Source organism: Ictalurus punctatus, chromosome 12 (assembly GCF_001660625.3).
Source record: "Ictalurus punctatus breed USDA103 chromosome 12, Coco_2.0, whole genome shotgun sequence".
NCBI lineage: Eukaryota > Metazoa > Chordata > Actinopteri > Siluriformes > Ictaluridae > Ictalurus > Ictalurus punctatus.
The window spans coordinates 26,240,201-26,254,935 of NC_030427.2; the positions used below are offsets into that span (position 1 = coordinate 26,240,201).

Consider the following 14,735-nt stretch of genomic DNA (forward strand, 5'->3'; position numbering starts at 1 on the left):
AAGGACGACATTCTCAGCTCTCCGCAGAAAGGACTCGAAGGAAGGAACTGGCTCGATTCTCTTGGAAAAGGTCATCAGGTTCTCTAATGGCCTTTTTAAGTCTCTCCGTCAGTCCTTTATATCAATGTGGACGGTAGAAGCGGAAGTAGATTCGAGGTGCTTTCTCTCTGAACTACTCGATGAACTGTCTCTTTGTCTGCTTTTATCCACAAATACAGTGCGTGTAAAGGGAAATTCATCTAAATGGGTCTAAAAGTAAACTGCGTCTGGATTTACGCCGTGATTACGTTTTCATTCGTTTGACGCTTTCATCCACAACTGAGGCAGGGTACAATTCGAGCGGCTGCGGGTTAAGAGCTTTGCTCAAGCACCCGACCGTGACAGCTTAGCGGAGCTGGGATTTGAACTCGCAGCCTGATTAGTAGCGCATTACAACAGCCTTTTCACATTATTACTCGTTAACGCCGTACGAGATCCTAATAATATCTTGGCCGAATTCAGTAAGAGGCTGTGCAGATTATACAACGAAGATCCTGTAACAATAGACCGGTGATTAAAGAAAATGACCGCTTCCTGATTATGTCACTCGTCTGGCCTCATGCCAAAAGGGTTCACATAAACAGAAACAACAACAACAACAACAACAACAACAAAAAAGTCCTTGGTATATACGATAGTACCAGTTGAGGTCATACAGTTTCACGTAACTGATGTTTACATCTAGTCCACAAGACACAATAATAACTGAATTTACACTGAACCAGCTCAAAAGTTTACACACCCTTGATTATTAATCCCGTGTGTCGTTACCTGGATGTTTGTGTTTATGTTTTGTGAGAGTTCTTGATGAGTCCCTTGTTTGTCCTGAGCAGTTAAACCGCCCCACTGTTCTTCAGAAAAATCCTCCAGGTCCTGCACATTCTTTACTTTTCCAGCATCTTCTGCATATTCAACTCCTTTCCAACGGCGACTATATGATGTCGAGATCCGTCTTCTCACCCCGAGGACGACTGAGAGACTCGTACACGACTATCACGAAAGGCGCGAACGTTCACCGACGCTCAAGAAGGCAACACGATTAATACATTAAGAACCAGAGAGGGGTGTAAACTTTTGAACGGGGTGATCGTGTGTAAATTGTTATTATTTTGTCTTCCGGGAAACATGTCCATTCTCATGTAGCATGGAACGTCCATTCTTCAAAGTGAGCTTGCAGTAATAAGGATATTAAGAAAAACCAGTCCAATGACAAAAATCTACCCCTTCGAAAGTCCAAAATCATAACTGCTAAAAATATATATCGCACAATATATATTGTTTGACTTATAACCAGCACGAGTCAAAAAGAAAAAGAACCTGGCTCCATGGGGAAAACGAGCTTGTCATGAAGGTTGATGCTTTCGTTCTTTCTTTCTTTTCCATCCAGCTAAAAACAAGCACTCTGTTGCATTTCTGCACATCTCGTCTCTTTATTTCGCACTTCTCTGATTTACTTTATTAATGTCCCCCCACCCCACCCCCCCCAACTGTGGCTGCGCTTCTGTGAACCAAATCTGTCGAAACTCAAGCGAGTAACTCGATGAACGTCCCAGGTGAATAGATCTTCGTTGTGTTCCTGCTCTCCGTGTCTGTGATGCTCTGAAGAGCCTCGTTATACTCGCACTGTGAACGGAGAGCTTCAGACACGAACAGATGGTCGGAGTGCGGTGTTAGCAGTGCCCTGTCAAACATGACACAACATCAAATGCATAAAAGGGGAGGAAAAAGGCCAGCGTGTCCCAGGGTAGTGAAACTAGACCAGATTTATTTATTTAAATTATTTATTTAATTTCTTTCTTTTTTTTTTACAGAAATAGAACCAAATCCCTTGTGCACAGATCGGCATCTGATTATAAAACTTTCTGAATCGCATTTATAATTCGACGTGAGAGATGTGTGAAAAGTCTCATATTGGCGTTTGGCGTTTAGATCACGATTTTCAGGATGTTCTGCTTTCTATCGTGTCGTTTCAGGACTTCTGGTAACCGTGGACGTCTTTTCTGATCTTCCAAATATGCACACTGTTACAGCTGACATTTAGTAACCTTGGTGTTTAGCCGAGGAGCAAATATGCTAATGACATTAGTTTGGAGTTCAGACGTGTTTCCTTGTTGCCGTAGCGATCGGGTCGCGTGACCTCCTGCTCTCTCCTCCCGAGCTCGTCCTTGCTCAGCGCCAACAAGCCCTGCGTCCGGCTCGTCCTCACCATGGCAACCACCGTGCTCATCCTCGTCATGGCCGTCTTCAACATGGTGAGTGTCGTGACCGCCGGAGGGCTTATCCGAGGTCTCTGATTTCACGTGGTGAGGTCTGAGTGCGCTGGGGACCATGATATTCCATCTATTTGCACTTACACCACCATCGCACATGTTAAGGCGCTGTGAGTCAGCTGCTCAGAAAAACCCTGGAGGAACGGTAATGCCTTAGAGCTGTTAGTGATCAGCCGTCAAGTGCAGTTCAGCTGCTGCTGCTTCTGTTCAGTTCTTTAGCACATAAAAGACGGTGCAAAACAAGCAGCTTAAGCAGGTCAGAATAATGATAATAATAATAATAATAATAATAATAATAATAATAACCCAGCGGAGTCATCGAAGTGTTCCTGTTATAATCCCGATAGCGAAGTTAACACGATTCTGAAGTTAACGTGACGTTATCACTCCATCTTAGATGTCCTTATTTACTACATAATAGAGTTAACTTGTTAAATAAATGTAATAGTGGTGTTTGTTCTGGTAATGCTATTCCTAACAAAGGAATAGCATGACTGCGGTCGGTCTTGTGCAGAATTAGTGCTTTTAAAAGTGTTGTAGAAAACCATCTAGAAAAATGTGACGTGTTCTCTCCACTTCTTGGTGCCCAGTTCTTCCTAGAAGACGAGAAGATGACAACAGCGGCTGCATCGAACATCTCCAATGAGACCTTCTACGGTGTTTATGGCCAAACCACTCATTCGTCAGACAAGTTCTACCTGCCCGTGAGTTACTCGCTCCTCATAAAGACACTCCGGATGTTGTAGGGCTAAAATATTGCTAACTATTGAAACTATTACTAATAACCATCGAAAATAAATACAGTCATGCACTTTTAATGCAACGTACTTGGTATGGAAGAACCACTGAATATTTCAAAGATAGAAATGGAAAATGAATTCATTCAACTAAATTACAAACGAAGGTATACGTACTGTAAAATAGACGCGGATGTGACTTACATTCGAAGAGTGTTGATTTGAGTCGCCGACATAGGATACGTGATGTTGAAGCCGTGATGGGGAAAACGCACTTCTGATGTATTAAGCTCCTTCCTTGATGTTACAAGCCAACCCTGGGTTCTTCCATGTATATCCTCTTATACCCCTGAGCCTCTTTGAAATGTATAGTGAGCAAGATACCAAACAGGAATGATTGTTTTATGGCAAGATGGACCCCCGGCTGATTCGCTCACCCTACGGAACTGTACGCCGATTAAATTCCTGCGAAAGGGTCCGTGGGATCAAAAGGAAACGGTTATACCTATATTACATATATTTATGATATCACTACATCCTTCACCATGAAATATGGATAAAGGTGATACCAAACATGCCCTGAGTAATACTGTTCTTAAACACTGTTTTGATGATCGGCTTACGTTCACACGGTATCTCTGAAACACGTTCCTGATCCTTTTAACCTTCATCAAATTGTATAAATCTTCTACAAAGTAGAACAACCAGATACGAGGGAAAAGGATACAGACACTTAAAAAGCCTCTCCGGCAGCCTTCACGGAAGAGCTTTTAACTCAAAAGAGACCGATGGTTGTTGACCCGAGTAAGTGGATATAAGAAATACATACGCATTTAAAAATATCGTTTACTCAAACCAGGGCCGGAATACAACCGGAACAGTAGAAGGATGCTTTGAACACCCAATCAGTAGTAGAGTGAGCAGGACGGTGAGGGAGAACAAAAGATCCCAAACGTCACAGTTTCAAAGACAGCTATTAGATTTCACCTCCGTAACAACATGCAGCTCCAGAACTTCACCAAGCTTCATTGGAACTGCATCTGGAATAATGTGGTTACATGAGACCAAAACCATCACTAGTTTGGTGAGGGGGGGGGAGCAGGCTGCATACAAGAACTCCACATGCCGAAGAGTCCTCGGGCAAGACACTGAACCCCGAGTTGCTCCCGATGGCAAGTTAGCGCCTTGCATGGCAGCTATGCTACCATTGGTGTGTGTGTGTGTGTGAGAGAGAGAGAGAGAATGGGTGAAAGAGAACCAGTGGAAAGTACTTTGGAACCGCTAAGGTTAAAAATGCGCTGTATAAGTACATACCATTTACCAAGAACAACAACAACAACAACAAAAATCCTGACCATAAATTACACTATAAGACAAAAGTTTGGTAACACCTTAGAATGGTTTTCTTTTTCATATTTCTATTTTAGAATAATAACCATATTTATCAGTATAAAATTATGCATATGGAATTAAACAGCACTTAAGTGTTAACCAAATCAAACTGTATTTCATATTTGAAATTCGGTACAGTATTCTTCGTGCACTTTTGGTATCTTCTCAACCAGCTTCATGTGGAGCTTCACCCAGGAGGTGTTTCTTAAACTTCCCAAACAGCCCGAGTTCCTCACTGCTTCTCCTAAATTGAAAACTACTGGTTTGGGGGAATATTCTGTTGGGTTTTTGTTTTGTTTTTTTAAAGTAAGAACTACTTCTTAACAATACATTTTGATTCAGAAATGAATGATACATAGCCATTAACTTTACTATGTGCATTTGTCTTGGAAACAAACGTTCTAATTTATTAAGCTTTTATTAAAATGCCTTTAAGAAACTTTTGATTGGTAGTGTATTGTGGTGGATCAGTGATTATTTGGGGCCGTTTTGTCACTGGTGGTCCAGAGACTCTGACGGCATCATGAAATCTGATATGTACCAGGACATTTCGGCCCAAAAGCTGGTTGCCTCTGCCAAGAGGTTATGACTTGGACATATATGGATCTTTCAATCAAGCATACATCCAAATGGCCATCTAGGTCCACAGATTTGAATTCTATGAATATGTTCTGGTCTGAATCGAAGAGGACAGACTACATGAACGAACCTAAGAGTATAAAGGAGCTTGTAATATTTTGCATGGACAAGGGTCAGAAATTCTCGAGATGTTATATAGAGAGACTCTGTGCTGTGATTTTGTCCGGGACAGGGTTCACCAAATATTCTTTGGGGTGTTTTGCTGAAAAAAAATTGCCTGAAAAAGTATGCCACTATTAACACTAATGTTGATTGGTGGTGTATCAGTACAGCAGTGCACTGTACATTAATGTTAGTGTAGTAGAACGTGTATATACTGTATTAATATGCGAGAGGATTTTTCTGAGATACTGGGGCTGCTTTTGAAATTGCATACTGTGACAGTACCTACTGCTTTCGATTCAGTACCTACTGCATTCGATTCAGTACCTACTGCATTCGATTCGGTACCTACTGCATTCGATTCAGTACCTGCTGCATTCGATTCAGTACCTGCTGCTTTCGATTCAGTACCTACTGCATTCGATTCAGTACCTGCTGCTTTCGATTCAGTACCTGCTGCTTTCGATTCAGTATCTACTGCATTCGATTCAGTACCTGCTGCTTTCGATTCAGTACCTGCTGCTTTCGATTCAGTTACTGCTGCTTTCGATTCAGTACCTACTGCTTTCGATTCAGTACTTACTACTTTCGATTCAGTATCTACTGCATTCGATTCAGTACCTGCTGCTTTCGATTCAGTACCTACTGCATTTGATTCAGTACCTACTGCATTCGATTCAATACCTGCTGCATTCGATTCAGTACCTAATGCATTCGATTCAGTACCTGCTGCTTTCGATTCAGTACCTGCTGCTTTCGATTCAGTAACTGCTGCTTTCGATTCAGTAACTGCTGCTTTCGATTCAGTACCTACTGCATTCGATTCAGTACCTGCTGCTTTCGATTCAGTACCTGCTGCTTTCGATTCAGTAACTGCTGCTTTCGATTCAGTACCTACTGCATTCGATTCAGTACCTGCTGCTTTCGATTGAGTACCTACTGCATTCGATTCAGTACCTGCTGCATTCGATTCAGTACCTGCTGCTTTCGATTCAGTACTTACTACTTTCGATTCAGTATCTACTGAATTCGATTGAGTACCTGCTGCTTTCGATTCAGTACCTGCTGCTTTCGATTCAGTAACTGCTGCTTTCGATTCAGTACCTACTGCATTCGATTCAGTACCTGCTGCTTTCGATTCAGTACCTACTGCATTCGATTCAGTAACTGCTGCTTTCGATTCAGTACCTACTGCTTGCCTGTTGATGCAGTACGTGCCCAATTAGTATAAGTGTGTAACATGCATCCAATTTGGATGTACTACATCAGCCATGCTGGCATCGTCACGTGATACTTTCGATTCAGTATCTACTGCATTCGATTCAGTACCTGCTGCTTTCGATTCAGTACCTACTGCATTTGATTCAGTACCTACTGCATTCGATTCAATACCTGCTGCATTCGATTCAGTACCTAATGCATTCGATTCAGTACCTGCTGCTTTCGATTCAGTACCTGCTGCTTTCGATTCAGTAACTGCTGCTTTCGATTCAGTACCTACTGCATTCGATTCAGTACCTGCTGCTTTCGATTCAGTACCTACTGCATTCGATTCAGTAACTGCTGCTTTCGATTCAGTACCTACTGCTTGCCTGTTGATGCAGTACGTGCCCAATTAGTATAAGTGTGTAACATGCATCCAATTTGGATGTACTACATCAGCCATGCTGGCATCGTCACGTGATCTACGACGTAAAAAGAGCCGACGTGGTGCCTTTCGCCATTTTTTTATTCTGACAGGCTCTTCCGCACCAGTCCCATTGCATTATGGGATAGTGCAGTGTGCATTGCTTCCTCGGCAGAAGCAATAGGTTTTTCTCGCCTACTGTTTTATGAATACTGTGAATATATACAGACGTACTACTCCCTTGGCGTACTACTTTTCTCTTACTGTATAGTAGTTTAGTAGGGATATTCGGACACAGCCTGGTTTCTTTCAGGTTTCACCTAAATAAAGAAATGAACACAGGATACTGCCTCCTCCGGGTATGGACAATTGTTTACTTTTCCTGTAGCTGTAGAACGTATACACACGCTGGCCATTTGAGGCAACAGGAGATGAATCATCAACAACTCACAGCGAAAGTGAAAGACAAAGCTACATCCAATCCTATACCATATAGGACTGACAGCATTAGAAACTCAGTAATACTTCAAATCCCAAAGTGGGTTTGTTTTTATGGGCAGAAAAACTGCTGAGAGAGCTTTCAGCTCCAGTCCTCTGACGTCCCTAGAACCTTCAGGATTATTGCTGTAGCCCAGCAGAGACGAGACAGATGACCGTGTTTTAGGACAGAACAAAAATGAGCAGCGTTGCACCTTTTAGATGTTTCAGCATTCTGTCCGCATGACTTCATTTTTTTTTTTCTTTTTCTTCAACCGTTCATTGCATTTCATCCTTCCTTTGCGTAAATGATTCCCCATACTTATTTGCTTCATTTATAAAGCTCTTTATATTTCTATCGTTATGAGTTAACGATTCCTCATCAGTGATCAAATTCTCTTCACGAATCAGTGTTTAATTCTCAAAGTCACATCCTAGTCATGCTTCACCGATGGTTTAATGGTTTTTGATGAACATAAAGCTCATATCAATGCTGAATAACAGTGCGTTATGAAAAGTTTCTCAGCAGAGCGCATTGATGTGTTTTTTCAGTTTAAAAGCAACTGGTAAGTGGTGACTAATGAGGATATATTCGTTCAACCCTTCATGTGCTCTCAGATTATTTAAAATTTAAAAAATAATTAATTAATATGCCTGTTTGGCCATGAGTTATACTGCATTATTCTCGTTAAGCCGTTTGATATTAAAATCACAAATGCATTTTGTTTCGGCGTGACACTGATGACGGTCAGGGGTGGAATTAATCGTTTTTTGTTCTTATTTTTGTAAGAAATATATTATTTATTCTGAGGGTGAATCTAAAATGAGTTTTTTCTTAAAACTGTCCATACGAGGGTTTTTATGGGGGCATGAAAGAAGCGTGACCCCATTTTCCATCTGCTTTGAAAAGCTGCAGCTCAATAAGAGTAAACATTCACGGCAGAACTGTTTTCTATACAAGCTATGGAAATAAATATACTCAGCTATTAGAGTCGTCACGGCAACGCAACACGTGCAAAAATCAACGGGGTATACACTGAGGAAAGAACCGAAAAACTTGTACAAGTTTAGTAAAAAAAAATATATATATATAGGATCATGATAAACACTTTTTAAATGAATTCCTCAGTCAAAGGTACAGAATTTGCACATTAAGATATAAATCTGTGTAATTTGTCTTTTCAGCTACGGCACTGCTTTTTCAGAGGGATGAACTTGTGGTTAGATGGTATCAGCGTAGTCAACATAAGTCCATAAAAGCAGTGTTGGATTCATTTAGCATGATCTACAGAGCAGGAAGGGTGAGGCGATAAACAATCATCGATTTCAGGGAAGAATCCCAAAGACACAAGGGCACAGATCAAGGCAAGGTCGAAACCAGAATATCAGTACACACAAATCCAGGCTTGGCAAGTTAACGTACGTGTACACTGAACATTACTTGGCAGAGTAGATGTGAATGGGGAGTCCTTGAATACTGCGTTGTTGTGAATGGGTTCAGATGTAGTGTGATTAGAAAGTCATGGTGGAATTGCAGCAAACGGCCATTTTCAGTTCAGAAACACATTTCAGTTCCGGAAAGATTTCAGAACTATACAGCCGATCAGCCATAACATTAAAACCACTGAAAGGTGGAGTGAATAACATTGATTATCTCGTTACAGTGTCACCTGTCATGGGGTGGGATAGATCAGGCGGGAAGTGAACAGTTGGAAGCAGGAAAAATGGGCAAGCGTAAGGATCTGAGCGACCAGACTGTGATGGCTAGACGAGTGGGTCGGAGCATCTCCAAAACAACAGGTCTTGAGGGGTGTTCCCATTATGCAGTGGTTTGTACCTACCAAAAGTGGTCCAACGAGGGCGGAATCGGTGAACCGGTGACAGGGTCACGGGCGCCCAAGACTCATTGATGCGTGTGGGGGGTTAAGGCTAGACCGTCTGGTCCGATCCCCCAATAGAGCTACTGTAGCACTGTAAAGTTCATGCTGGATATATGGATAGACAGGTGTCAGAATGCACAGTGCATTGCAGCTTGCGTAGCTGCAGACTGGTCAGAGTGCCCATGCTGACCCCTGTCCATTGCCGAAAGCGTCTACAATGGGTGGACAATGGAGCAATGGAAGAAGATGGCCTGGTCTGATGAATCATATTTTATTTTACATCATGTAGACCGAACTACCTAAACATTGCTGCAGACCAAGTACACGCCTTCATGGCAACGGTATTCCCTTATGGCAGTGGCGTTTTTGAGCAGGATAAAGCTCTCTGCCACACTGCAAAAATTGTTCAGGAATGTGTTTGAGGAACATGACAAAGGTTCTGACTCGGCCTCCAAATTCCCCCGATCTCAATCCGATCGAGAATCTGTAAGATGTGCTGGACAAACCAGTCCGATCCATGGAGGCCCGACCTCGCAACTTACAGGACGTAAAGGATGTGCTGATAACGTCTTGGTCCCAGAAACCACAGCACCCCTTCAGAGGTCTTGTGGAGTCCATGTCTCGACGGGTCAGAGCTGTTTTGGTGGCACAAGCAGGAGCTACACGATATTAGGCAGGTGGTTTTAATGTTATGGCTGATCAGTGTATATAGGTGGAAATTTTACAATGTGAAGGGTTTTCCAAAATTATACTACTAATATATATATATATATGGTGAGTTAAGTACACAGGTTTTCTTTTCTATTCACATGGACTGTAGATAAGGTGGATATAGATTAGGATGAAACGCTCTTGAGTATTTCTTTAACCATGTTAGCTTTTACTTTACGATGAACACCCAACTACATCAAACCACCTCGGACTCCACTTCAATAAAAATCCTCTCTTTGTAAATTGACTGCGTTCCTTAAGCTATCTGGCTGAGTACCTCATTATTCAGCTCAAGTTTCTCCAAAGTTTTCATGACTGCACTTTGTCCTTTATTTTCAGAAATAAAACTTGATTAAGTCGTCTTTGCTCTTTCAGTACTTCATCTACAGCTGCATCCTGGGCCTCGTCTCCTGTTCCGTGTTCCTGAGGATCAATTACGAGCTGAAGATGGTGATCATGTTGGCTGCTGTGGTGGCCTACAACATCATCATACTCCAGACCCACGCTGCAGTGCTGGATGAGTACAGCATGGCCCTCTATAAGACCCAGCCATTGGACCGGTAGCACACGCACGCACACACACAGACACCCACACACACACACACACACGCACGCACCCACAGGAGATGGAATATTGGCAATTTACCAAGGTAGCAACAGAAATAACCCAGCACCTTCAATAAGTCTCAGGATTATGAGCGACAGATGTTGAGATCGCAGGCTTAGTGTAGATTGCACTGAATTGATTTGTTTTCAGATGATTGACAGCAGAGCTGTTGAGTTCTGTGCAAGTCATTTAAACAGCTCTCCGTTAAGCCAGACCACATGTGGAAACTCTTTTATTCTGTTTGATTTCCTTCTGTCAGTTTGTCTCCATTTCTTCCTACTTTACTCGTAGTTTTTACTGCGCAGACCTCATCTAACTGATCAGTGATGCAGTTGTGGGCCTGTACTCCAAGACATTAAGTACAATATTAAATACAGTCAGCTCCAGAACCTGTCTTTTTTATTTTATTTTATTTTATTTTAATTTTAGAATAAACACTGACAATGCAGCAGTGAACAATCCACAAACTGCCTCCAGACTCCCCAATCTATTGCTTGGTTTAAACAAACCAAAACATCCTGAACAAAGCTTTCTCTCTCTGCTCAATGTTGGCTGATGTTTCTAAGACTTTACGGCCTTTTCAAGGAGGAAAAAAACTGGATTGGGAATTGAATTTAAATGAAGACAGAGAGAGAGAGAGAGAGAGAGAGAGAGAGAGAGAGAGTAAAAATAAATAAATAAATAAAAACTCAATCAAGCGCCAATTAAGACAAACTCCTAAGGAGCCAAACCCTAAATAGTGCACTTCTAAGTGCTCTGAAAAGTACCTACAATTTTGAATTAAAACAAAATCCCCTATGAACCCATTTTAAACCCCTTTAAAGCTCTTTTGTTGCATGTATTGCTAGTTCGTGGTTGCCAGTTTAAGAGAAACTACCCTTTTGGTGTTTTTCAGGGAAACAATCAGTTCAAACGACTCATGTTGTTGGCTAACATAGCATATTTCCCGATGGAAAGAGGTGATATACTGTACAAGCACACACACACACACACACACACACACACACACACACACACAATGTGACTTTGCTCTTTTGCCTTCAGCTGCAGAAGACTTTCTATGTCCTCACTGTTTACACACCTTACATTCTTATTAGGGTAGTACTTATTAAGAGTACTACAGTTAGAGAGACAACAATTTCTCCCAAGTATGGCAGGTGGAGATGGGCAAGGGGTGGTAGAATTTTGGGGTCACCAAGCCTGCAAATTTACAAACTGTTTGAAAGGCAAGCCAGACGAAATCCTTTTTACTGTCCCGCATGAGACCAAAATAGACATATTTGACAACCAACACTCAAGATGGGTTTGGAGTAAAAAAAAAAAAAAGTAGGATGGTTATACAGAAATAAACCCTTATCCCCACTATTACACATGATGTTACACAGGATCTGTGATACCATCAGGCTGTTTTCCTCATGGACTCCATGACTTGGCAAACGATTTTAAAGAAAATCCGACTGCCTCTGCCGAGAAGTTGCAACTGGCTCATGGTTGGATCTTCCAGCAGAACAATGATCCCAAATGTACAAATCAAATCCACACACAAGTGGTACATTGACCACCGAATCAAACTTTTGACAAACCTAAACCCCTTTAAAAAGCCTGTGGGATGAGCTGAAGAGAAGAGTCCACAGAAGAGAACTTTTCGTGGAGATTTTGTCTCTGTTTCCTCGCTCTGTGTTCTCCAATCTAATCATGGATTATTAAGAAGACTCAGTGGTTATGTTGGCAAAAGGGAGTTGCCTAACATACTAAATGCAGGTGTGCCAGCAATGGTGGCTTGTAGTTTTGTTTGTGGTCGGTGTTTATTTTCATGGAATAACATGACCTCAATTAAACATGAGTTATGAGATGATTAGAGTTCTCTGGTATTTTCTGTGTGAGGTTAAGATAATTAACCACACGCCATTTATTGTGAAACTAACAGGTAAATAAATACCTTTGAACTTAAGCTGACTTGTTTTCTGGAGGAACTTTGTTCCAGCAGGTTCTCTGAGGAGAAAGACGTCACTGAGTGCATTCTCTCTTACCTCTTTCATTCTACCTTTCTCCTGCACTCTCTGTCCTGATGACTCAGCAACGCCTGACAGCATCCGGCAAAGTCCTATGTAGATTTGTGCTTTTGATATTACTCCGTTGACCGGGGCACGTATAAACCCACATCCATCAAAACCCACCCAAGGTGCTGTTGAAAAGATCTATCTCCTCAGTCAACCTGCTGGAACAAAAGATCACCTTTTCTCTCTCTCTCTCTCTCTCTCTCTCTCTCTCTCTCTCTCTCTCTCTCTCTCTCTCTCACTGCTTATTTCTTTCTTTTTTTGATTGTGCCAGACCCGGTGTTCTGAAAGACTTGAAGACAATGGGTTCTGTCTCGCTCTTCATCTTCTTCATCACTCTGCTTGTGCTGGCGAGGCAGGTGGGTCACCATTTTAACACAACATACTAATGAAGACATCTTTCCACTCATCACAGCCCTTTAACTAAATGTCCCTTATTAGAATTGTAGTGTTGTTTTGTTTTTTTTGTTTTTTTGTTTTTTGTGTTGTTGTTTTGCAAAATGAGCATAACCATGGTAACAGTCTCATCAATGTGTTAACTGTAATACAGAGGCATAGCAGATGCATTCAATCTTCTGAGTCTAGTCACGCTACTCGTCAAATTATTCCATTATTGCACAAAGCCAAACAATATAAAGAGGGCATAATGTCATGACATTACGAGAGGAGGGCCAATATATATATATATATATATATATATATATATATATATATTTAAAAAAGGGCAGGAACAGACTTCTGGTGCAGAACCAGCAGAACTCGACCACCAATTACACCACTGACCTTTTTCAAGTCTAGGTCTGATGTAGTTTGTTCACAAGGATGCCCTGATATAGGAAAGGTCACCAATGTACTTGTATAGAATTAATGGGTGTGTATTGAGTTGTCTCTATTTTTCTTGTAACAGAATGAATATTACTGTAGGTTAGACTTCCTGTGGAAGAACAAGTTCAAACGGGAGTGTGAGGAAATCGAGACCATGGAGAACCTGAACCGTGTGCTGCTGGAGAACGTTCTTCCGGCCCACGTGGCGGAGCATTTCCTGGCTCGAAACTGGAAGAACGAGGTGAGTAAGGACACCACATGCAAGAACATGCATTTACTAAATAATATCTTTCAAGCTGAGATGAAAGAAAACGCACTTTGCATGATTGCTAACTCGTAAAAGAATTGCCATCCTGTCCCATCCCTCCTCCCCACATTTGCTAATGCTAGCTGACGTGTTGTTGTTGTTTTTTTTGGTGGGGGGGGTTTCAGGATCTCTACCACCAGTCGTACGATCTGGTGTGTGTCATGTTCGCCTCCATCCCGGACTTCAAGGAATTCTACACGGAGTCGGACGTGAACAAGGAGGGACTGGAGTGTCTCAGGCTCCTCAACGAGATTATAGCGGATTTTGATGAGGTACAGGATGCTGTTGACACGCGTCCGGTGTGCTCGCTGTATATCTCGCTGCTGTCGCTTTCAGTTTCAATTACGCTCTGAAGCACCGCATGAGAAATGGAGTGTGGAGTCGAGCTGCCATCGGTGAGCTCCGAAAACCACAAGCTGGTATTAATGTCGTTAAAACATTTTTGTGAAAGCAAAAAAAACAAAAACAACAAAAAAAAAAACTTTTTTTAATTATAAGAACGTGTGTTGGAGCAGGGCTGGGCGATATGACCTAAAATCACAATCTCGATTAATTGAACATTTTACCTCGATTACAATTAATGAACGATTTATTCATTTGTTTATTTATTTATTTTTGCCCTCATCGTTTACTGACAAGGTTTGTACAGTAAATATGGCCAACTATTAAAGGTGGGATTTTTTTTCTAATGAAAGCGTGCATCGGCTCAGGCGGTTTCAATTGAAGGCGGCTGTGGCTCAGGTGGTAGAGCGGGTCGTCCACTAATCGTAGGGTTGGTGGTTCGATTCCCGGCCCACGTGACTCCACATGCTGAACTGTCCTTGGGCAGGACACTGAACCCCGAGTTGCTCTCGCTGGCAAGTTAGCGCCTTGCATGGCAGCTCTGCTACCGTTGTTGTGTGAGAATGGGTGAATGAGACCCAGTGTAAAGCACCTTGGATATAAGTGCAGACCATTTACCAGTTTACCATTTATCTTTGTGATTCGAAAAGAATTGAAGGAAACAAACTATTAAACTATATATAAACTATGGTCCTACTTGAGCAGAGATCAGATGTGGCTGCA

General features: G+C 41.9%; 1 protein-coding gene across 3 annotated transcripts in view; it reads left to right on the forward strand.

Moving 5' to 3' along the window:
* adcy2b (adenylate cyclase 2b (brain)) overlaps positions 1-14,735 on the forward strand; it is a 77,980-nt gene that overhangs the window by 57,656 nt on the left and 5,589 nt on the right. For 2 of the 3 annotated variants that reach the window (XM_017481538.3, XM_017481536.3), the window contains exons 16-21: positions 2,160-2,291; positions 2,900-3,013; positions 10,250-10,434; positions 12,813-12,897; positions 13,446-13,604; positions 13,796-13,942. In XM_017481538.3, the coding sequence (XP_017337027.2) occupies positions 2,160-2,291; positions 2,900-3,013; positions 10,250-10,434; positions 12,813-12,897; positions 13,446-13,604; positions 13,796-13,942 (822 nt within the window). The remainder of the gene's footprint in view (positions 1-2,159; positions 2,292-2,899; positions 3,014-10,249; positions 10,435-12,812; positions 12,898-13,445; positions 13,605-13,795; positions 13,943-14,735) is intronic. The other variant, XM_017481539.3, reaches the window with a different exon arrangement.